We start from the raw sequence: 22,504 nt of genomic DNA, 5'->3' as shown, positions 1-22,504 counted from the left end.
CCCCCCCCCCCCCCCCCCCCCCCGACCTCATGACATCAACTAAACCTAACTACCTCCCCAAGGCCCCACCTCTATATAGCATCACACTGGGGGGGTAGGGCTTCAACGTAGGAATTTGGGGGGGATACAAACATTCAACCTTTGCAAAAATGTTCATTTTTCTGTCTGTAATTTAGTCATTTTCTAAATATTGGTGCTTTTACCTTCCCAGGTGATTCTGCTGTATCTCCAGGGTAACCACTTTGAACATCTAATGGTGTTACATAACAAATTGATAGGAAATTGGGCTAAGCTATTGATAGCCTTCAGATACTACTTAACCTGGAAGGTTTTGGGGCATTGTCATGTTAATCCTCAGCACCTACTTGTTTTCTTAGGATTTATCTCTTTCTCTTAGGGAAAAAAATCTAGCCAACTAAGAGTTTGGTTAATGTAGGTCTTAGAGGATTCCGATTTCTTCTTTAAACGTTGGGTATGGTGCTTATATCATCACCATCTCTGTGTCCTCTGCTGTGCGTTGTAACAAACTTTGTGTCTGTGTTCTGTTTTTATGGTAGCCCTTACCTCATGGGCTTTTCCCTCTCTTTTATTATCTTGGATTAGTTGTAAGGGGCTGCCTTCCAGAATTTGTTTTTTTAAGCCAGAGGTTAGGGATTCAAAATACATTTTCCCATAGAAGCGGGGCATCTGGGTGGCTCAGTCGGTTAAGTGTCCAGCTCTTGATTTGGGCTCAGGTCATGATCTCAGGGTCCTGGGATTGAGCCCTCCATCAGGCTCTGCGCTCACCTGGGAGTCTGCTGGAGAATTTGTCTCTCCCTCCCTCCTTCTGCCTCTGTGCCCCGCCCCCCCACTCTCTCAAGTAAATCTTTTAAAAATATCTATGTATGTGTGTGTACACACACACACACACACACACACTCTCTCTCCCTCTCTCTCTCTCTCTCCCCCATGGAAATCATGATAATGTGGTTAAACTAAAACTTTTCAAAAATCCATTAAACCCTTCCCAAGTTCTGTAGTTGAGCACGGTGGTGAGGCTGAAGTTCTCTTCAGGTTTTTTGGCCAACCATTTCTTTCGCATACCTCTCCCTCCACCCCGGTGTCCCAGTTCTCTTTAAATGGGAAAATGCTACAGGGACCCATCTCTCAGCCACCTTTGGCTTTTTTGGTGATGGGTCAGTATCTGTCCACTGAGAAGATAGAGCTAGGATGGGCTGTGAAATCAAATGAACCAGCTAGATTTTTATGCACTAAGTTTATCTACTGAAGTTTCTGTATTTATTTTGGGAACATAATAAGAACTCCTGGTCTGACGTTAATTAACTTGGAATGGGAAGGAGAGCTACTGAAGAGAAGAAAAAAAGAATTTGGCAGTCCATTGAACTGACTTAATTATAAAGCAGGCTTTCAAATAAATAGTATACAAGTCAGTGATACCCATTGGTGCTGGGTGCTCACAGAATAAACAGTCAGAAGGGACTTGGGTTCTGGGCGCCCGCATGGCTCGGTTGAGTGTCGAACGTGAGCCCTGAGTTGGGCTCTGCAGTCAGGGTGGAGTCGGCTTGTCCTCTCCCGCCTGTTCTGCCCCTCCACCTGCTTGTGCATGTGTGCACTCGCTCTCAAATAAATAAGATCTTGGAGTGGGGGCGGGGGAGAAGGGGCTTGGGTTCGCCCATTAGAATTTGATGTTGGTGATAGGTGTGTGGGTGCCTGTTGCACAAACTCTGAATGAGAAAAACCGTCAGATATTGTTAGGAAGGAGATGGGGAGAGTATGACAGAGAGAGACCAGCATAATGAAAGCAGTGTGTCACTGGGCTGAAGTTTCCATTGGCAAGAATTTCTGACTTACTGCTCTGTAAACTCAACATAAACTGTCAGATTCAAGGATTGTCTGATCTCAGGACAATGTTAGCACAGAAAATCAACTTCTGTCTGAGTCGGCAGAGCTGGTGTGTATGCTTCGGCTCTAAATATAGAGGTTGTGGAATTAGGTGGGCAAGCGATGGAGGGGCAACTCTGATAAAGAACTCGAGGGGGAATTGATTGTAGTCATAATTAATGATAATCATAATGCCATTTCCTCCAACTTCTTTGCCTTTTAGTGTCAATGAGAACTCCTCAGTGATGCAGGAAAGTTGAGATTTTTAATTTTTTTGGTATTTATGTCTAGAAAAATTGAGATTTTTTTTTTTTAAGATTTTATTTATTTATTTATTTGAGACAGAGAGAATGAGAGACAGAGAGCATGAGAGGGAGGAGGGTCAGAGGGAGAAGCAGACTCCCTGCCGAGCAGGGAGCCCGATGCGGGACTCGATCCCGGGACTCCAGGACCATGACCTGAGCCGAAGGCAGTCACTTAACCAACTGAGCCACCCAGGCGCCCGAAAAATTGAGATTTTTTAAAACTGAAAAAATAAGGAAAGTCCACTCTTTCTAAGGCTAAAGATAAATGGACTCTAGGGCACTGCCAGCCTGTGGCGTGAAACCCCCACGTCTGAGCTGCTGGGCTGGGGCCTCCTGTGCTGCTGGCTTCATGGAAATAGGTTAGTAGAGCGTTGGTACAACAGTGGTTCACTGAAGTGGGCAGTGAATTGATAGCTCGTAGCTCTACCAGTAGGTGCCACAAAGAACCTGGGATTCACGCACGTTTTTAGCCCATGTCGCCTGCTCTCTTACCTGTTTGGCATCGTCTCAGACTCCCTAAGCCACCCCCTGGTCTGCTGCTCCCAAGAATTGTTGGCTCACAAACCGCAGCATAATTTACCCTAAATCCTGATTTTTCCTCAAGATCCGTGTACTTGCTGGTTGGAGGGGGCCCAGCTCTTCGGCCACCATGGTGACTGATAGCACTCCCATTTGGTGGTATCGCTTTGCCAGTCACACCATCTCCCAGACCAGTGTTCCCTCAGCTCTAAAATGAAAGGGTGGGCTTAGTTGGTTCTCTTGCTGCTCCCCGCTCTAAGGATCTGTGCCTCAGCTAGCTCAGACTGAAGACAGCTGCCTTCTTAAGGCTGACCGAGAAGGATAGAGTGGCCAGTGCTGGAGGGGACTGCACAAGGCAGGGAGGCCAGGCTGCTCATTCAGTAGATGAGGACCTGCTCACAGCCATGTGCCTAGTAAGTTACACAGGGGTAGAGATAGTTTGTCTTGATTTTGCTTTCCAGAGTTATTGATTAGCATTATGCACGATTACTCTAAAATTAAAAGCAACTGGGCATAAGTTTACTAGGCATCCCTACTGTAAAATGATACCTTGCTTGAATTTTTTCCTTGCCTACCAAGTACTCTCTATAATGCTTTCAGTTAAACGGGGGAGCAGGATCCTTAAAGGGTAAATGCCTTGGAATTTTGTTTCTTTAAAAAAAATGGCTGTGAATTGCACTTCAAAGCTTGGCTAAGCATATGGTCAGCACAGAGCATCCCACAGTTTACTAGGAGTTCTGAGAGCTGTTCCAGAGTTTCTCCTCCTTGCTACAGGTAGGAAGTGTCTGACATTCCAAAGAGCATTTGTGCGGTAGTGTGCTCCCAGCTTGACTGCACAGGATGCTTCTTGTTCTGAGTCCCGTCCCTCCGTCCATCCCCCCTGCCCCGGTGCACAGAAAGTATTTCCCAGGTGTGTTTTCATTTGACCATGTGATCTTGGCTTATTCAATGTTAATAAGGTCTGCTTTGGTTGCTTTAAAAGACTACAGTTTATACATAGTACTGGTCTCATCTTACTGTATATGCAGGGATCTTTTTTTTCTTTTTAAGATTTATTTATTTATTTGAGAGAGAAAGAGAGAGAGAGAGAGAGCGAGCAGGAGGAGTGGCAGATGGAGTCAAGCAGACTCCTCCCCAAACAGGGAGCCCAAAGCAGGGCTCGATCACAGGACCCTGAGATCATGACCTGAGCCAAAATCAAGAGCTGGCCGCTTAACTGACTGAGCCACCCAGGCGCCCCTATGTAGAGAGATCTTTGATCAGTGAGGAGCTTGCCTCTGTGACCTGCTAAGGAGATCTTTGTAGCTGTGCAATCAAAAATAATTTGTTGACTCCGTGATTGAAAAGGTGAGTTGCTATTATAAGAGACAGCATAGGGGCAGTACAATAACCTCTCTCTCTTTAAAAAAAAAAAAAAATTCTGCGATGTCTGGGTGGCTCAGTCAGGTATGTGTCTGCCTTCAGCTCAGGTCATGATCCTAGTGTCCTGGGATCGAGCCCCGCATCAGGCTCCCTGCTCAGCAGGGAGTCTGCTTCTCCCTCTGCCCGCCCCCCCCCCCCCCCGGCTCTTGTTCTCTCTCGATCTCTCTCAAAAATAAATAAAATCTTAAAAAAATTCTGTTAAAATTATTTAATATCTCAAACCCCTAGAGAAGTACAAAGAATGATATAACGCATTCCCTCTGCACGTTACTATGAAATTGATCATTGTACTTTCTGTCCCTCCTGCCAGCCCTCTTTTTCTTCATATCGCTTTCACTCTCCACCAAAGTATATAATTTATTTCATTTACTGTCTTGACCCCACTAAAATGTGTCATGAGGGCAGAAAATTCTGACTTTTTGGTTCCTTGCTACACACCCTACTAGCCAGTGGCTGGCATTGTTCACAGTATTTGCATATTGCCCAATAGTGATTGATTAAATGCATTTTCCCATCTTTGCTTCTTTTCATGAAGTAGAGTGCATTTTGGGGCTTCCTTTGCAACTGCAGACTTTCCCCCAAATCAAACCTTCCTTCTTCTTTACCTTCTCAGAGTTAACTAGTATTGTACACCCATTAATCAGTATGTAGAATTGTCTTCAGGTGTTGAGTTATTTATATACATGGTAATATAACCTCCTGGTTTAGCCCTGAACTACATGCAGCACTGGGGTCGGGGGACAAACCCAGAGAAGTCCTGGTATGGGTGGTAAGCCGAGCTCCCCCAAACCCTCTCTAAGGAGGACTTTCTATGTGCCTTGAATAAATGCTGAAACAAGCAGGGTGATTCATGTACCAGACAGCAATTAAGCTTTAACATCAAAGAATGAACCTGTCTCAGTTTTCTCAATTAAAGTTTAAGAACTAGATGCACTTAATGTGTCTGTGCCAGGAAATTGGCCATTTCTTTGCAGTTTTCTCCAAATAAGGGGGTCCTAATAGTCCAATCAAAAAATCTCATTAACAAAGTTTAAATGGCTTACTATTCTCAGTAAAACTTTTTTCCTTCCTTTAGTTGAGACGAGAGAAGATCGACCTTGAAAATACTTTGGAACAAGAACAGGAAGCGCTAGTTAATCGTCTCTGGAAAAGGATGGACAAACTTGAAGCTGAAAAGCGGTTTGTTTTAGTCTTGCTATTCAGTGTGGGGCATGTGCACGGCCAGGGCATGCTCTGGGTGTGACTGACAAATAGGAAAGGGGCGTTTTAATTCCTTGGGTGATGCACATCATTTTAATTTGCCAAACCAAAAAAATGTTGAAAGCCTTCTGAACTCTTCTCATGTTGGTCACGTCTTTATATTTCTCTCTTATAGTCCCAGTAAAATTTCCTTTCATTTGGGACAAAGGCTATGAAAAAATTAGTCACCTTCAAATTGTTCGGGAAAGATGGTTGCAATTTCAGCTTTTTACCTTACTGAACTGGCTTCCCCGGTTTTCTCAAGTGCTTAGGATGTGTACTATGTATGCTTAATTATGACACATCTCTAGAATGTACTTCATCAGGAAGGCTGAGATTTTCATAGGAAAACTATTATCAATTGACTTGAAAACTTACTGTAAATACTTGTACATAGTTAAGGTTAGGAATCATTTTGCTAAATGTATGTACATGGATGTGAAATGTCATTCAACAGCAGACATTTCTTGAGCCCCTTCGTGCCCTAATTTTTAAGTACTGCATACATTGAATGGGGGTGACGGAGTAGGACTTGAAGAATGTCAGGGGTTTCTGCATGTGGGATGTGTGTGTGGGGGGTGTAGAAAGGGAGTTTTTAAAAAATATTCATTAATCTACTTCACTAGGATCTTTTTGCTAACCAGAGGCTTTGGCCATAACTATTTGGTTTGGATGAACATCCATAAGTTATTTTGAGTTCATCTCTAAATTTGCAAAATATAGTCCTATCACAAGCTTTAAGAAAAGTGAAAATTAAAGCTATATCTCTAGGGAAATACTCAAGCTTGAGTTGAGTATGCTTTGCATTATTGTAGTGGTACTAAAAAATTGAATTATGAAAAGGTATTTAATATAATAAATGCAGGGACCATTACAATATTTAACATACCATTTTCTCAACAAGGGCAGGCCTGAAGGTGATTCACAATTTGCATTTAGGCAAACTTAAAGGTAAAAAGTTAAAAGCCAAACCAAACCAAGACCCTAGTAGCTTATGAAAGGGGACATAGAGGTCCATTGCCAATCTGTCTTCCTTTGCAGAGCGCAGTTGGAGGTTTTATATGTATAAGTACCAAAGTATTGTGTTAAGCAATATGAAGTATCATGTGGTTGGTGAAAAGCCGTTGAATATTCACGTTCCTTGTGCCTCAAACTAACTGTAATTGGTATAGAAGGTGGGACCACCAATTATTAACCCAGTGATTGTGGTTTGGTTTTGTTCTTTATCTTTTACCTGTGCTCTGACCAGAAACAAAGGGCCTTCAGCCCAGTTTGCCCCACCCTCAGGATTGGTTTTTCAGAAAGGAAATTTTAGAAGTAGAGTCTGTGTGGCGTCACCTTCCAAGGGGGACCATAGTACATAGTTCAGAAGTGTTGACCAGAAAAGCATTGAGAGTGAAATTTCTTTAGTATCTCCGTTTCCGCAAACAGATGTGATTCATTTAGTCAGCAGATAATTCTGAGTGCCTACTCTATGCCAGGCATAATAATCAGAAGCAAATGCTGGAGACTTTTTCACTAATGCTTAATTACCAGTGGTCATTTAAAAGAAAAAAAGGAGGGTGGATCCTTCAGCTCTGCCCTTTGACCTTGACCTGGATACTAGGTAAGGGAGACCAGAAGTGGATATAAAATGGGCAGAGCCTGAGTTCGACAACCCTGTGAATTCTGGTGATTCACAGGAGCTTGCTATGAAAACAAACCCTCCAGCTAGTATGTTGTTTTGTCTTTTAAGACAAACTGTTTTTCATTGTTGGAATTTTTCTTTTCACTGAAGAATCCTGCAGGAGAAATTAGACCAGCCAGTCTCTGCTCCCCCGTCGCCTAGAGACATCTCCATGGAGATAGACTCTCCAGAAAACATGATGCGCCACATCAGGTTTTTAAAGAACGAAGTGGAGAGGCTGAAGAAGCAGCTGAGAGCCGCTCAGTTACAGCGTACGTCACCTCTGATTTCACTGGTCTTCTGTGGGCACAATCAACCCCTTTACCAAGCACAGGCTTTTACCAGTATTTACCATGGAATTTGCATAGATCAAATCTATCCTGTATTTCATTACCAATACATGCGTGTAGAAATCTTTCTATCATCCTGGAATGGATTATTTTTGAATGTATTATAGTAGGACAGGAAAATAGTTTACAATACTTGTTGAAAATCAAATAATTTCAGGAGGGTCCAGAATCGGGTACTATTTTTGGTCTTCTCCTTGTGTTCATCTCTAGGATTGTAGTCACAAATGTACTTTGGGGAATTAAGGCAAAGAATAGTGTTTATCGTCCTTACTACTAAATTTTAGCTTCAGCTAACATTTGTTCATTGTACTTGAAGAATAAATGCTTTAAAAATGCAGCCTTATTGTTTGGGAAAATGTCCAGATATTGAGTTGGAAATCAGAGGAACTAGATTTCTGAACACTTGATTAGGTCACTGTGCATTTGCTTGGGTCTTTCCTGTTCCTGCGCACAGGCTGCTCAGATGCATTTGACTAGACAGTGTGGCACAGGGAAGAGCGCTTCTCCCTCTCGCCCCGACCCCCGCTGCACATTTTTTTATTGATTCTTCCAGGTACATGTATGTGTCTGTATGAACTTATTTTATACTAAAAGCAGCACCGTGAACACACTCTTTTGTATTTTTCTGTTTGTACTTACAGTATCTTGTAAGTTTTTTCTTGCCAATACATGTAGAGAGCTGTCTGTTTCCCTTTTTAAAAGGCTGCTTAGTATTCGGTTCTATGGATACACTAGTGCCTTCTTATCTACATAGCTTTGCTTTTCCATTGTGTCAGCCCGGTTGGGAGGCGGGTGGCCCTCCTGCCTTACCGTCAGAAGGGCAGCAGAAGCCTGATGATATGTCACAATGCCTATGTCATTCCCCACACTTCATCTCCTCACGTAGGCATTGTATCATGTCACATCATCACAAGGAGGGTGAGTACAGCACACTAAGATATTTTGAGAGTGTTGGGGAGGAAGAATTTCCTCTGCCTTTCAAGGTTTTTCTGGCTGGACTAAGAATCAAATTGACGTGAGACAGATTAACAGGAGAAAATCAAATTTAGTAGCATATGTATGTGGGACTCTACACAGACATGGAAATTCCAAGAACAGTCAGGCAACGGGTGAACAGTCAGGCAACGGGAAGCTTATATGAGCTAAAGAGAGGGGTGGGGGTCTGAGGATACAAAGGGAGACAGACCATTAGCAGGAAGATGAGAGGAGAGGTTTAGAAAACAAAGGTTGCCCTATTATGTAGATAAGTTTTCTAGATAAAGAAGAATCTCTGTGAATAGCTGTCTTCCTGATAAAGGCAGGCAGTTGAGGGGGTAGTAAAGAGCTCTTCCTGAATCTGCTGGGTGTGGATTGCTTTACCTCAAAATACTGTTCCTGCCAAAGTGGCCCATCTTGGAGTGGCCTGCCCTTGGCCTCTACAAGAGAAACCAGGACCACGTCATATAACTTTTATTACATTATATTGTTACAATTGTTCTAGTTTATTATTACTTCGTTAATCTCTTACTGTGCCTAATTTAGAAATTAAACTTTATCATAGGTGTGTATATTTAGGAAAAAACATAGTATATTCAGGGTTTGGGGTCATCCTCAGTTTCAGGCATCCACTGAGGGTCTTAGAACATATGGCCCATGGATGCTGTATATCATAATTTATTTAACTAGTCCCATACCAACGGACCCGTTTTGGTTGTCATGCTGCCACCACAATGAACATCTGTGTCCCCACATTTGACACCTGAGCAAGAACACCAGGATAAACTCCAGAAGTGGATTTATGGAGTCCAGGGAATGTGCATTTAAAATTTCAGTGATTCTTACCTTTATGTTTTCTTCTCTAAAGTTCATTGCAAGTTCTAGTCCAGTAGTGCATCTGGGTTGGTGACTCAGGATCATCCTTGGAACCTGTAAGAAATAGTTTCCTCATGTTGCTGTAACAAATGACCACAACCTTAGTTGCTTAAAGCAACACAAATGTGTTAAAGTACAGTTCTGAAGGTCTGTGGTCCAAAATAGGTCTCGTTGTACTAAAATCAAGGTGTCAGCAGGGCTGGTTTCTTGTAAAAGGCTTTAAGGGAGACTCTGTTTCCTTGCTTTTCCCAGCTTTTAGAGGCTGCGTGTTTTGGCTCATAGCCCCTTCCCTGCTTTGGCAGCACTCCTGCCTGCATCCATGGGCGCATCTTTTCACTTTGACCCCCTGCCTCTTTCTTATGAGACCCTGGGATGACATTTGCCTAGCCAGATAATCCAGGATAAATTCCCATCTCAAGGTCCTTAACTTAATCATATCTGCAAAGTCCCTTTTGCCTCATAAGGTAACATCGTCCCAGGCCTCAGGGATTAGGATGTGGACATCTTTGGGGGTTCATCATTCTGTCTAACTTAATATGGGTTTCTGGGCTTACCCTAGGAGTAGAAACTGGTTCTCCAATTTTTTTTTTTTAAAGATTTTATTTATTTATTTGAGAGAGAGAGAATGAGAGAGAGAGAACACATGAGAGGGGATAGGGTCAGAGGACGAAGCAGACTCCCTGCCGACCAGGGAGCCCGATGCGGGACTCGATCCAGGGACTCCAGGATCATGACCTGAGCCGAAGGCAGTCGCTTAACCAACTGAGCCACCCAGGCGCCCAATCTCCAATTTTTTTAATACAAGGAATTCTGATGTGTACCTTGGGTTGAGAACCATGACATACATTTTATGAAAACAAATCAGTGAATTCTCAAATACTAGATATGTTAGGATATTTTTTGAGTTTTTGGGGTGCCGGACAGACAGGTCTTTTCGTGCCTTCCTGAACTCCTTTCAGTGCCATCGGCTTTCTCGTGTATACTTGTGCCCCAGACAAAATCTTTAGAGGAAATTGAGGAGGAATTTTTCATTCCCTTTACTTTCTTCTTATGGCACTATTTGGTCTTTGAAGAGATTGCAGATGCAAACATAGGCATCCATAAGTGCGATTTCGATTTTTGTGAGGGCAGAGAAAGCTGACTGGAAGGAGGGACATGTGGCACCCAGCTGGCTCACAGCTGGTCTGGATTGGTTTAGAAGATGAGTTAGTGACTGAGGTCAGGTAGCCCGCCTCCCTGGGCTGCTTCTGGATACTTGGCTCCTTACCCTCCAGATCTGGCTGTATCAGAACTTGAACCTGTCTCCCAATAGGTCTCAGCTCGGGATGAACATAAGAATCCCTTGGGGACTGTTCAGTATAGCGCTGGAGAGGCTTCATTCACAGGATTTTGATCTGTTTGGGGTGGGTCTGGGTACCAGCATTTTCTAACTATAAACTTGAAAGGGGATGCAAAATGTACAGGCCACCTTTGGATCATAGGAGACCCACCTGTTTGGAGTCCGTCTGGAAGTCACCTTCTGTCGATGCTGACTTTGACCAAGTGTTCCAAGATGGCTGAAGATGGCGGAAGCATCAGGTGTGGCCCCTAAGTCTTAGGGAGCTCTTTGTGAGAGAAGGTGACAGGGTGACTCATGGGAGTAAATCCAGTCTTGAAATCAAGTGTCACCGGTGATGTGCCAGCAGAGGGCACCCAAGGAATACCATGGTGTCAGTCATCTGAGGCTGGTCTGTAACACCTAGAGGTGATGGGCCTGGTGCCTTCTCTGTCCTCTGGCTTCTGGGTTAATTGCCCAGATGCCAGGAAAGTCCTCCGGCCATCACTCCTACTAACTGATGTTCTTGTGTATAGATTATTGTTTAAGGATTCCCCTGCTGATTTCCCCAGATGCTAAAGGGTTGCATCTGAAAGACAGTGTTTTCTCTTAAACGATTTTTCTTGAAGCCTCATAAATCCTCAGTTCTCTAAAGCTTTCCTATTTATGGAAAAGAAAGGCAGCTTGCTCCAACAGCTGCCCCTCTTGTTCTAGAAACAATAATACTCCAAGGGGCCAATATAGTGCTTCCTGTAGAGCTAGTGAAAAATTCTACAGGCTTGCATATTTGTGATGAAATAATTTAAATCGTTTATATTAAAAGTGTACTTTGTAAATATCTTCCCAGCATGCCTTTAATTAAAGAGATTTTTGCATCTGGATTAGGCAGCAGGGTTTCTGGTTATATTGAAAACAACTGAGGGATTTAGTTTTTAGTGCACATAATAGTGTTTAATAACTTGGTGTTTTTGGTATTTTTATTTGAATTTCTAAAATAAGGATATTCAAGAGCTTTTATATATTCTGTAATGATGCTGTCTTGGAAATCATTGAATACTTATCATCAGAAGTCATTATTTGCTAAAACACCATACCTTCATAGAGGTGCTTAAAACTGAAACTAATTGGATGGACTTAGGAGTTGAAGTAGGGTCACTTTGTGGGAAAGAAGTGATCAGTATGGAATTCTACTGCTTCTTTCCTTAAAAGAATTGGAGTGGGCTAATAATATGGAGCAGTAAGCTGTAGGTCTCTCTTAAACATGATCGGGCAGATACTGAATTTTATATTAATATTATTTTGGTGACTTAACATATTCTGTCAGCAAAGGGGCCGGGTGGGGGCAAGTTTTACCATTCATTGGAATGCTCCAGGGAACTCGGCACAAGGAGATTCTAGAGCCTCATGAAGAGGTCAGCCCCACATTTCAGATTCCTGTAGAGTAAATCTGATGCGCTCAGCTGGTTCCAGCGTCCCACCCTGAAGCTAATCAGCTTTGGCCTAGGAAACCAGTCCTGTAGCAGGGGCCTTGTCATATGGGGCATCTCCTGAGGGACAGGTATATGGGTCTTTACCTGCTGTAGAGAGGCTGTGCATGAGTCAGGGAAAGAGTCTCACAGAAGTTAGACTTGACATATTCACCTAAAGTTGTTTACTGCGTCAGTTTCTGTTTTTATAAACAGAATTCTGACTTACCGAGTGTGTCCTGGTGCACTGGTCCTCACTGGTGTGCTAACAGGTGTGACTGGAGCTGAGCGGCAGCAGACCTGGGCTGAATGGGGGTCCCTGGGCTGGGTCCCGCCCCCCCGCCCCGTCCCCCGTGGGCTGCAGCAGCGCGCAGGGCTCTGGTAGCTGCTGTTCACCATTTCCTCCTCCACATGTGGCACTTTAGAAGGCACCTAAGTGGGAGTGAAGATACCTGACCTCCCAGTGCCATGCCCCTTCTTCTGTTATTCTGTAAATGCAAATTGTTGGCAAACTTGGGTACGTGGGGTAAACTTTGAATGCAGGTCTCCTGTGTGTGGGAGAGGGAGCACATTCTTTGTGGCCTAGGAGCCAGACTGCAGTCTTCTCAGTTCAGGTTTGAGTATGATTGCACGAAACGTAGTTGAATCGAGAATTCTGGCCTTTCAGATTCTGAGAAAATGGCCCAATATCTGGAGGAGGAGCGCCACATGCGGGAGGAGAACCTGCGACTGCAGAGGAAGCTGCAGAGAGAGATGGAGAGAAGAGAGGCCCTGTGTCGACAGCTGTCCGAGAGCGAGTCCAGCCTGGAGATGGATGACGAAAGGTGTGCGTGCGTCTCATGAGCCTTGGGAGCAAACCAAACCAGACCAGCCTCCAGGGGGTCTCCCTTCACGTCCGGGTAGACATGGGAGGAGGCGGCCCTACACTTCCGGGTGCTGCCGACGACCTCCACCACCTCAGAATACGTGCTGAGCCTGGGGAAAATGGAGAAGATGGACCATTTTCCTGAATCACAGAAAGACCAAGAAGAGGTTGCCTTTCCAAAATTACGTGGTCGAGAGAGAAATGGAGGGTTATGTATAGAGAGACAGTGTGTGCATAGTTGTTGAGTTTGTCTCATCCTGCACTGTGTCTGTTTAAAGTATGGGAGCATCTTACGTCTTAGATGTTGATGAGCAGGCATCATGCGGCCTGAGGGAACCCACGCGTGCCTGGGTTGAAGGATCAGCAGGAGACAGATGGAGGTTGCTGAAAGGCAGAGGCCTTGCATTAACAACTTGGAAACTTCTGGGCCTTATTGCAGCTACTTTAAAAAAACTTAAACCAGTGCATCCCATTTATCTGCTCAAGAGTCTGTGTCAGACCCCCTCATTGTCCCACCAAGAAATGGGCTGAAATAAGAGGGTCATCTGTGGTTAACTAGAGGAAATGGTCCCAGCATTTCTCTCATCCAGAGTCCCAATTTGAAAAAATTAAAATTGTTCAATCAGCAGAGAAACCCAGCATTTGGGAAATTGGGCTTTCCCTGAACCAGATCATTTCTGCAAAGAAATGCTCTGTTCTGGATCAGGTTGCCCTGGCCTTACGTGTCGGTGTCTGAGTGTGAGGGGTGAGCCCAGGGTCTGCTAATGACCACGATGAATCATCTTGACTATTGACACCAAAACACATCAAAATCACTTCCTTTTCTCTTTCCGTAACTGGATAGATCCAGAGGGTTATTAACAAAGCTTTTGATAAATTTGCTGTAGACAGTGGTATTACCATTTTAAGAGAAATCTGAGATTTTCTATAATGAAGGTCTATATTTTTATAATAAAAACTTATAAAAACAGAATAATGGGTTATCATATTTAAAATAGCTGTGTGCTTCCTCATTTGAAAAGAATAAAGATTATTCTTTCTCAAAAGTTTGTATCATAAAACTATTACCTTACCTTGAATTTCACGGATTTTTTTTTTCTAAGATTTTATTTATTTATTTGTCAGAGAGCACAAGCAGGAGGAGCGGCAGGCTCCCCACTGAGCAAGGGGCCTGATGCAGGACTTGATCCCAGGACCCTGGGATCATGACCTGAGCCAAAAGCAGATGCTTAACCGACTGAGTCACCCAGGCATCTCTCACTGATTTCTTTCCAACAGTGTTCCCTTCTCTCTGAAATCCTTGGCCTCTGAAAGCCATTTGACTAAAAACATTGGCTAGAATACCAAATAACTATTTTATTAACTACCTTAAGACACGGAGCAGACCATGCATTAACACTACACAGTGCCTTGTACTTGATTTTGAGTAGGACACACTGTGAGGGGCAGTATCTTCCGACCATGGTGAAAATACTGAAGCTACTTCAGGCTTCCAGATAAATATGTATATATTTTTTCCCAGAACTGGTATTTACTCCAGAAGATTTGCCTTGTCTGTCATAGGTCACATTATCCCAGCTAGAGTACCGCTGTCCAAAAAAGATTTCTCCTCTCCCTGTTAGGAATGATGATGTCACATTTGCGGGAAAGAAAATAGTTGGAAACTTAAGATGTCTACAAGTGTGTTTATTCCTTAAAGAGCAAGAGGCGATTTTCGCTGTCTAGCGGGGCGTAGGGTAGAGGCAGGCCCTGGTGCCGCCGTGGCGGGCTGCTCTAGAGGGCAGGCAGAGGTCACCGTGGGGGTCTAGTTGACAGCTGCAGGGCAGATTTGGGAGCCTGGTTTTCTTTAAGCCAAATGACCCAGCACGGAAATGGCTGTGTTAACGTTCTTCTCGCGAACGGATGGACAGTCGGGGCCAGGATCTTCCCTGGGATAGAGAGCCTTGCACGCACCACTGTTGCTTCCTTTGGCTGCGAGGCCTATGAAGGGTAGCTGATGGGGAAGTCCCTCAAGCAGAGATTTCTCCTTGTCAGCATTCTGTGCTCGTTCACAGAGTGAAGGCTGACCATCAGGCCTGAGGATCCTCAGGTCTGGTGTGGCTTCCACATCCAGGAAGAAGTCTGAGCCGGCAAGCTGTGGCCAAGCGTGACTGCAGTAGGTGTGCGACGCTGGGTCTTCCGCCAGTTCACGGGAATACTGTTACCTTTAAGCTTTAATTTTATTTTTTAATTTATTTTTAATCAACGTATTTTTTCCGTTACCTTTAAGCTTTAATTTGATGACATAAATCTTAAAGGGCTTGATTGGGTTTGAGTTGCAAATAACAATTTAAATTAAATGTAGCCATCAAAACATGAATGTGTCTATAATCCTTGGGACAACGGAGGTGGATTGCTACATAGCTGTTATATGATGAAGAAAAGCCCAGCCCTCTCTGTTGTATGACACAGTTCTGTTAGTAGGCCTCCCCCTGGAGCTAGAACATTCCAGATGTCCCTAACCTGTATCCCAAGGGAGAGGGGCTTGCCAAGCAAGCAGTGGAGCCTTGTGACCCCCAAGTCTGCTTTATACATGTCTCCTCGCTATAGCATCACTCTCTAAATATCCCAGCGTTTGACCTCAAGATATGAACCCCAAACATTATCTCATAGGAGCTCTCTTAAGAACTCTTGAAATGCACACAGTTCTGATACCTACCCCCCCTCTCCTCTTAGGTATTTTAACGAGATGTCTGCACAAGGATTAAGACCTCGCACTGTGTCCAGCCCGATCCCTTACACACCTTCTCCAAGTTCAAGCAGGCCTATATCGCCCGGTGAGTACACATTCTCAGCTACTTCTGTGAATGATTTCTGGCACATTTAATAGGCATCCCCAAATACGGTCCCTCCTAGCATATAAAAGTCTTGTAAGCAGAGGGAGAACAGTCATGTGTTTTTCAGAAACATCAAAAACAAATCACCATCACCCAGCTGCTGAACCTCTGAAACAAATAATGCAATATATGTTAAGAACCATGAGAGACTATGGACTCTGAGAAACAAACTGAGGGTTCTAGAGGGGAGGGGGGTGGGAGGATGGGTTAGCCTGGTGATGGGTGTTAAAGAGGGCACGTTCTGCATGGAGCACTGGGTGTTTTGCACAAACAATGAATCATGGAACACTACATCAAAAACTAATGATGTTATGTATGGTGATTAACATAACAATAAAAAATTTTAAAAAGATCACTATCAAGACTGAGTTTTAGCCTGAAATTTTTAAGCACAAATGTTACAGTGCTAGCTGGTGTTTTTTAATTTTTTTGTTGTTGTTGAAAAGGAATTTAACTCCAAATAACCTTTTTAAAAAGACTGTCTTTGACTGATTTTAAGTACCAGTGTATTGACAAAGCCTTGGACAGATGTCTAAGATGGATCGTAACGCATCTCCTGTGGGTTCTGTTATTATGTTCTACGTACATCATTTCATTTTTACCCTCAGAATAATTAATGTAGGCATCATTTTACCCATGTTAATGTTGAGGAAGCAGTGATTCAGAAGTTCGGTGGCTCTTGGTCACAGGTCCAGGAAGCGGCGGGGCGGGGCGGGTCTTGCTTCCCAAGCCTGCGTTCTTTGGAGCACAAGCTGCCTCCCGAGATTCCCTGTGACTGGTGAGCAGGCCTGGGCCCTGGTAGGCAGGCCCTGCAAGAAGAAACTGGCCTTGCTTTTGGCCTTGCTCCTGCGTCTGGCTTTGCTTCTCAGAAGCCTTTCCCTCAAAGGCGTGCTTGTCTCATCTGACCCCGAAAACTCCCTCCCCCCGCCCCCGCCCAGGGTCTCTGGCTCAGAACCAGCACAGCATGGGGCTTTCAGGCCAGGAGGGCAAGTAAATGATCCAGCAAGGAAGAAAGGAAGCAGGGGCGGGGGACTGGCGAAGGGAGTGGAGGGAGGAAAGCAAAGGTAGCAAGCCAGAGGATCGCATCTTGTGACTGAAGGGACAAGTCTGAGTTTCTTGTGCTTGCTGGTAAAAAGAGCTGGGGAGAAAGAGAGAGAGAGAGAGAGAGTGTGTGTGTGTAAAGAGTGTGTGTATGTGTGTGTGGTGGGGGGGAGGAGTTCCACAGCAGAATAAAGTGAGGTGCCTGCTTGGAAGGGTGGCGGCAGGAAAGGCTTTGTGGGTTTGGCCAGCAGAACAGCTGCCTGTTAGGGACCCTGTCACTTGGGCTGTTGTAACCGTGGACAGCAAGGAATGCCCTTTAGGTGGACGAGGGGATATGTGGCGGCAGCACATGTAGCCACAGACACACCGAGGTTAGGCTCCTGCCCAGTGCTCTGCTGCTGTAACCTTTCTTTTTTTCTTTTCTTTTTTTTTTTTAAAGAGGAGAAATCAAAAGACAGTCCAGCACAAAGCATGGCAACTTTTGTCCATTTGGGGCAGGGTTAAGAGGAGCTGTTTGCAAACCAAAAGGGCTTCGTGTCCTGAATCAGTACGTGATCATCCCCCTTGTTCTTGCCCCAAGGATGCTCTGGTATCTGTGCCTCCTGTTCTCTGGTGGCCTTTAAATCTCTCCAAAACTCCCCTTCCTTGCTGCCTCTCAATTTTCCCCAAATAGCACTTGGGTTTCATTACCATGATAAAGGTCTTTGCCTTCTGATTTATTGATGTAAAAGGAAGGCATGCATTAGGAAGAAGCAATATGGAGGGTGGCTTTTATAGTTGAATGGTGATGCTGATTCATATTCAGTATAATTTAGCCTTCTGTTTGATTTATTTAAACCTAAAGAAATCCTTAGAGGCATGTATTTTCCAATTCATTAAGTCTAATAATGTGATCACTGAATAAAGAAAAAGCAAAAGTCAGACCTTGGTTGGGAATATACTTCTATTGTAACAGATATTCTACAGGAAAATCTTACTCTGTGTACATAATTTGGACTTTCACTGTACCTGTCCCTATATTGGGGACTTGCCTGTATAGATGAGCCATTTGCTTTTCCTTAAGCTAAGTAATAAGTAACACCTAGATTTTTTTTTTTCTTTCAGCCAGCCTAAGTGAGAAGAACATTTGTGTCTTATTTTAAGTTCTATAATGTCATCAAAGTAGATTTTATCTCGTATTTGGCAGCAGAATTACTCCTAATCTAGTCCCTTGCAGTCCTATACATAGTACATCAGCAAAACCTGAATTTTCAAGTTTGCTTTTCAATTTCATTTTTATTGGAAGAAGTTGTGGTGCTCATATTAAGAATATCTAATCACTTTCTAGTGGAATTATGTTGTTTTTATATGTATATATAGTTTACATTTCCATTTTAATCATTTTGGTTCATTTTCATTTCCATTTTAATCATTTTGGCTCATTTCTTCCCTTACCATTTCTGATTAACATTGGCAGTCTTGCATTTCATCAAGTTGTTGAAATATTTTAAGTTCTCGTTCAGTTTGATTGAAAGATGTATTTCCTAGAACTTATCAAAGATCCTCTTCTCACTAATGTACGGACTTACATATGTGGATTATGTATGGGGAGAGTATTACTTGTCAACAGTTATCTTTCAGGTTGTCCATTATTTTAAGCAGCCTAACGTCAAGATGCTCCCAATTAGCATATTTTGATGTGTCTAAATCACAGATGGGGAATAATGAACTTCGAAAAAGGGTCTACACCCCACTAGCAACAAGCATACCCGCTGCCCAGATCTTGGTTTCTAATTCTGTTCTCCAGTGAAAAAAACTGGGAACTCCTTGGAGAAATGGATGTTTCTAGGGCTTGGAGCAGGGAATGTACGGGATGAACCTGGAAAATCTGGTAATGCTGCAGAGTAAGGAGGTGCTCAGAAAATAGCAAGATGGAGGTATGTGGAAGAGACACAGGTGCCAACAGAAAGAGCCCCCATAGGCCAAAGCTGGAATAATCTGAGCCACAAAAGAAATAATGACGTGTTAGATTATAACCCAAACATAAAATAAATATCCATGAGTTCATACTAATATAAATAAATGACGGACTAAATAAACAAGGTAGAAGAGACAAATCTGTCCTTCGAAAGAATTCCACATAATTTACGTGGATACTCTGCTCTCAAGGAAGTAGAAATAACTCTTCACTCTTTAAATGTGGTAGGACATAGGGTCTTCCCTCCAAAGAGTAAGTGTGGTAAAGGGAAAAAAAGAGTAGCTTTACAGTGGGGAGAGTTGACAAACATGGCCTCCGGGTCCACGTCGACAGTGGGGGGCCATTGTCCATAGCACATACCCTTGATGTGATGAAAATGGCACTTCACCTCTTTGGACTTCTTCCAAAAAACCCGTAACCCAGTCTAACCACGTGGAAAACGTCAGACAGATCCCAGCTCAGGGATAGTCTGTCTGCAGAATACCTGATTGATATACCGCAAATGTGACAAGCTCATCAAAAACAAGGAGAATTGAGGAACTGCCTCAGCTGAGAGGTGCCTAAGGAGACCTGACAATTAAATATTAAGTGGCATCCAAATGGGATCCTGGAACAAAAAAGGGACATTAGGTAAAACTTCAGGATATCCAGAGAAGTGTGGATCTGAGTTAATAATAATGTATCAGTATCGGTTTATTAGTTGTTTTTTTTTTAAGACTTTATTTATTTGATAGAGAGAGCATAAGCAGGGGGAGCGACAGGCAGAGGGAGAAGCAGACTCCCCACCGAGCAGGGAGCCTGATGTGGGACTTGATCCCAGGACCCTAGGATCATGACCTGAGCCGAAGGCAGACGCTTAACTGACTGAGCCACCCAGGTGCCCTTTGGTTTATTAGTTGTGACGAATGTATTATACTAGCATGAGGTGTTAATAATAGGGGAGTCTGAGCATGGGCCATACAGGAACTGTCTGTATTACTCTTGCCACTTTTCTATAAACCTAACACTATTCTAGAATTAAAAGTTTATTTTTAAAGAAAGCCAGAGAAATAGGTGAGATGTCACCTAGTCCTAGTAGATAAAGGGAGCAAAGAAAAGCCCTCCTGTCTGATCTTGAAGCAACTGTGTTATTTGGAGGTCAAGTACAGGAGGAAAACCTGGCGAAGGAGATTGGGAAGTGGCTACCAGGGGAGTGGAAAGAAAATTGGAATATGATCTCACTGAAGTTAAGACAAAGCCTTTCACCGAGAAGAGAGTGGTCGGCTTTGTCAGAGGCTCTCCAAGGTCAAGTACAATGAGGAGTGGAGAATGGTTGTCGCAACCGGCGGCACGGAAACACTGCTGACCTTGCAAGAGCAGCGCTGATAGAGTGATGGGGACGGAGCCAGATTAGGGAGATTTAAAGAGGAAATTGTGTCTATATTTGAATTTTTGCAAAGACCGTGGTCTTATGTGTAACTTCTAGAACTAAAATATCTTAAAATTATAATCTAAAATATCTTAAAAGGAAGAAAAGCTTTGTGCCTTTAGTTTGGCTCTACAATTTTTTTTTTTTCATTAGCAAAAAGATACTAAAGAAAATTTGGGGACAATTAGACGGGTATAAGCAGAATTAAAGTCATCCAGAATCCTATCCAAAGGTGGTGTTTTTAGGTGTCTCCTCTCCCTACCCCTTTCTCCTGCAATGTTCCTTTAGATAGTTGGTTTCACACAGATTATACACTTCTGTACTTGCTTCATTTTGCGTAGAGGTTTTTGTCATGAATTGCTTTTAATTAATCATCTTTTAAAGTTGCAGCCTTGAGCTTGTGGACAGTGAAATAAAGTCTTAACCATTTTCACTTTAGTTAATGCATTTCTATATGAAAGCAAGAGAAATCTATTGTAGCAATAGCTTCGAAAAGCCATAGTATTTGATTTATTAGTAGACTGGTGTTTGGGGTTTGGCATTTTCAACCTAGGTATTTTTGGATTCTCATCCTGTATTGATTTCGTGGGCCAGAGGGTCAGACACATGATGATTAGAACTTAAGGGAAACAAAAAGTACTAAGATATGGTCTGGCCTCTAAGAGCTTATCATCAACAATAGGGCCTGGGGAAGGGTTGCGGGGGTGGACATACAAGAAACAAGAAACTCTTTACAAGAAACTTTACAAGGCCACGCATAATGAATTTTATGCAGAAGGTGAAATAGCTGAATTGCAGGACATCCACTCCGTGGAGGGTTATATACTGTACAACTTCATTTCTGGAACATTCTCAAAGTGACAACATTACAGTGACAGGGAACAGATCAGTCATTGCTGGGGCGTAGGATGAGAGGGAAGGTGTGCCAAGTGAAAGGACTGACACGAGGGGGTTTCTTTGTGGTGATGGAGCAGTTTTGCAGCTGATTATGATGACAGTTACTCTAATCTACACATGTGATCAAATTACTTTGAGCTGTGTACACACGTGCACACAGGAAGAGTACAGTAAACTCTGATGGAGTCCAACTCCAGTCTGTGCCTTCGTCACTAGGAGGGGACCTCTGTCAGTCTCCTGGGGTTGATACTGTGCTGTGCTTCTAGAACAGCTCGTTGGTGGAGGCTGGCTGCAGGGCCCACGGGAACCCTGTAGTGTGTTTGCAATTTCATGCGGTGGTAAACGGTTTCAAAATAAAAAGTTATAATTGAAAAAATCTAAATAATTTAAGAAGAGATTCAAAGAAGAGAGAGCTACCCAGCTTTGAGCACTTTTGAGATGGGCCTTAAAGGAGCTTCATGAGCTGAAGCTTAATGAGGCTATCGTTGGCCAGGCACACTGAGCACTGTGATATTTACTCACTTCATCCCCACAGCAACCTTGTGAGGCCACTACAGTAATCTCATTTTACAGTCGATGGATCTGAAGTCCACTGTCACTCAGTGCCAAGTGGCAGAACTAGAGCTAATATGGCCGTTGGCTCTAGGATCTAGGTTGTTTGCCTCTTCAGAGGCTCATTGAGGTCCTGATTGACAGGGGAGAAAGTACAGAGAAGCTACCCCAGGCAAAGGGCATGATGTGAACTCAAGTAGAGGTCAGAATCAAGAGTGATAAGTGTGATTCTTAACCACGGGCTGCCCTGAGGCCCTGTTCCCATAGATTCTGTTTTCATCTGATTTGGGCCTGAGCGAGGGCTTTGATACTCTGTGTTGGGAACCACTGACCTACAATATTAAGAGATAGTTTGGAGCCAAGTGCAGAGGCCTTTATAATATCCAGAGAAGAGATTTTCTTTTTTTCCTTAGTTTAGGTAGACAATAGGAAGGCTTTGAAGATTGTTAAGTAGTGTCTAACATACCAGTAATTAACCTTGTAATGCTCCAAAATAGGCTGCATCTTTATTATTATTATGAGCTTCTCTGTCTTGGGATAAGGATCCATTTTCATAGCCTTTCTCTTGAATTTCATCACTTTCATAAGAAACAGAATTAGGGTTGTATTCCTCAGAGCTGTTTTAATAAAACTTCTTCTTCCCTCCTCCAGCTGAAGTCCTTGTGGTCAAAACAAACATGGCCACTTAGTTTCCAAAGACTTAGACTTTACTCCAGACCTCCATCTTGTAAATGTGAAAACCCCACATCCACAATTGGAATGGAAACATGCCAAATAGAAAGCACTATTTGATAGTCAAATCAAGAAATGAAATAAACTCTTGACTTTAGATGTTGAGGGCACAAATTCTGGGACAAGACACATAAAGGTGGGCTTGGTGGCTGCATGTCTCAG

The 22,504-nt window shown here is 43.4% G+C and overlaps 1 protein-coding gene across 1 annotated transcript in view; it reads left to right on the top strand.

Moving 5' to 3' along the window:
• CCDC6 (coiled-coil domain containing 6) overlaps window positions 1–22,504 on the top strand; it is a 106,133-nt gene that overhangs the window by 76,333 nt on the left and 7,296 nt on the right. The window contains exons 4-7 of the mRNA XM_021699733.1: window positions 5,203–5,306; window positions 7,144–7,304; window positions 12,682–12,838; window positions 15,595–15,695. Coding sequence (XP_021555408.1) covers window positions 5,203–5,306; window positions 7,144–7,304; window positions 12,682–12,838; window positions 15,595–15,695 — 523 coding nt within the window. The remainder of the gene's footprint in view (window positions 1–5,202; window positions 5,307–7,143; window positions 7,305–12,681; window positions 12,839–15,594; window positions 15,696–22,504) is intronic.

Source organism: Neomonachus schauinslandi, chromosome 6 (genome assembly GCF_002201575.2).
Source record: "Neomonachus schauinslandi chromosome 6, ASM220157v2, whole genome shotgun sequence".
Lineage (NCBI taxonomy): Eukaryota > Metazoa > Chordata > Mammalia > Carnivora > Phocidae > Neomonachus > Neomonachus schauinslandi.
Note: the sequence above shows the minus strand (reverse complement) of the source record. Positions and strands in the feature narration are given on the sequence as shown.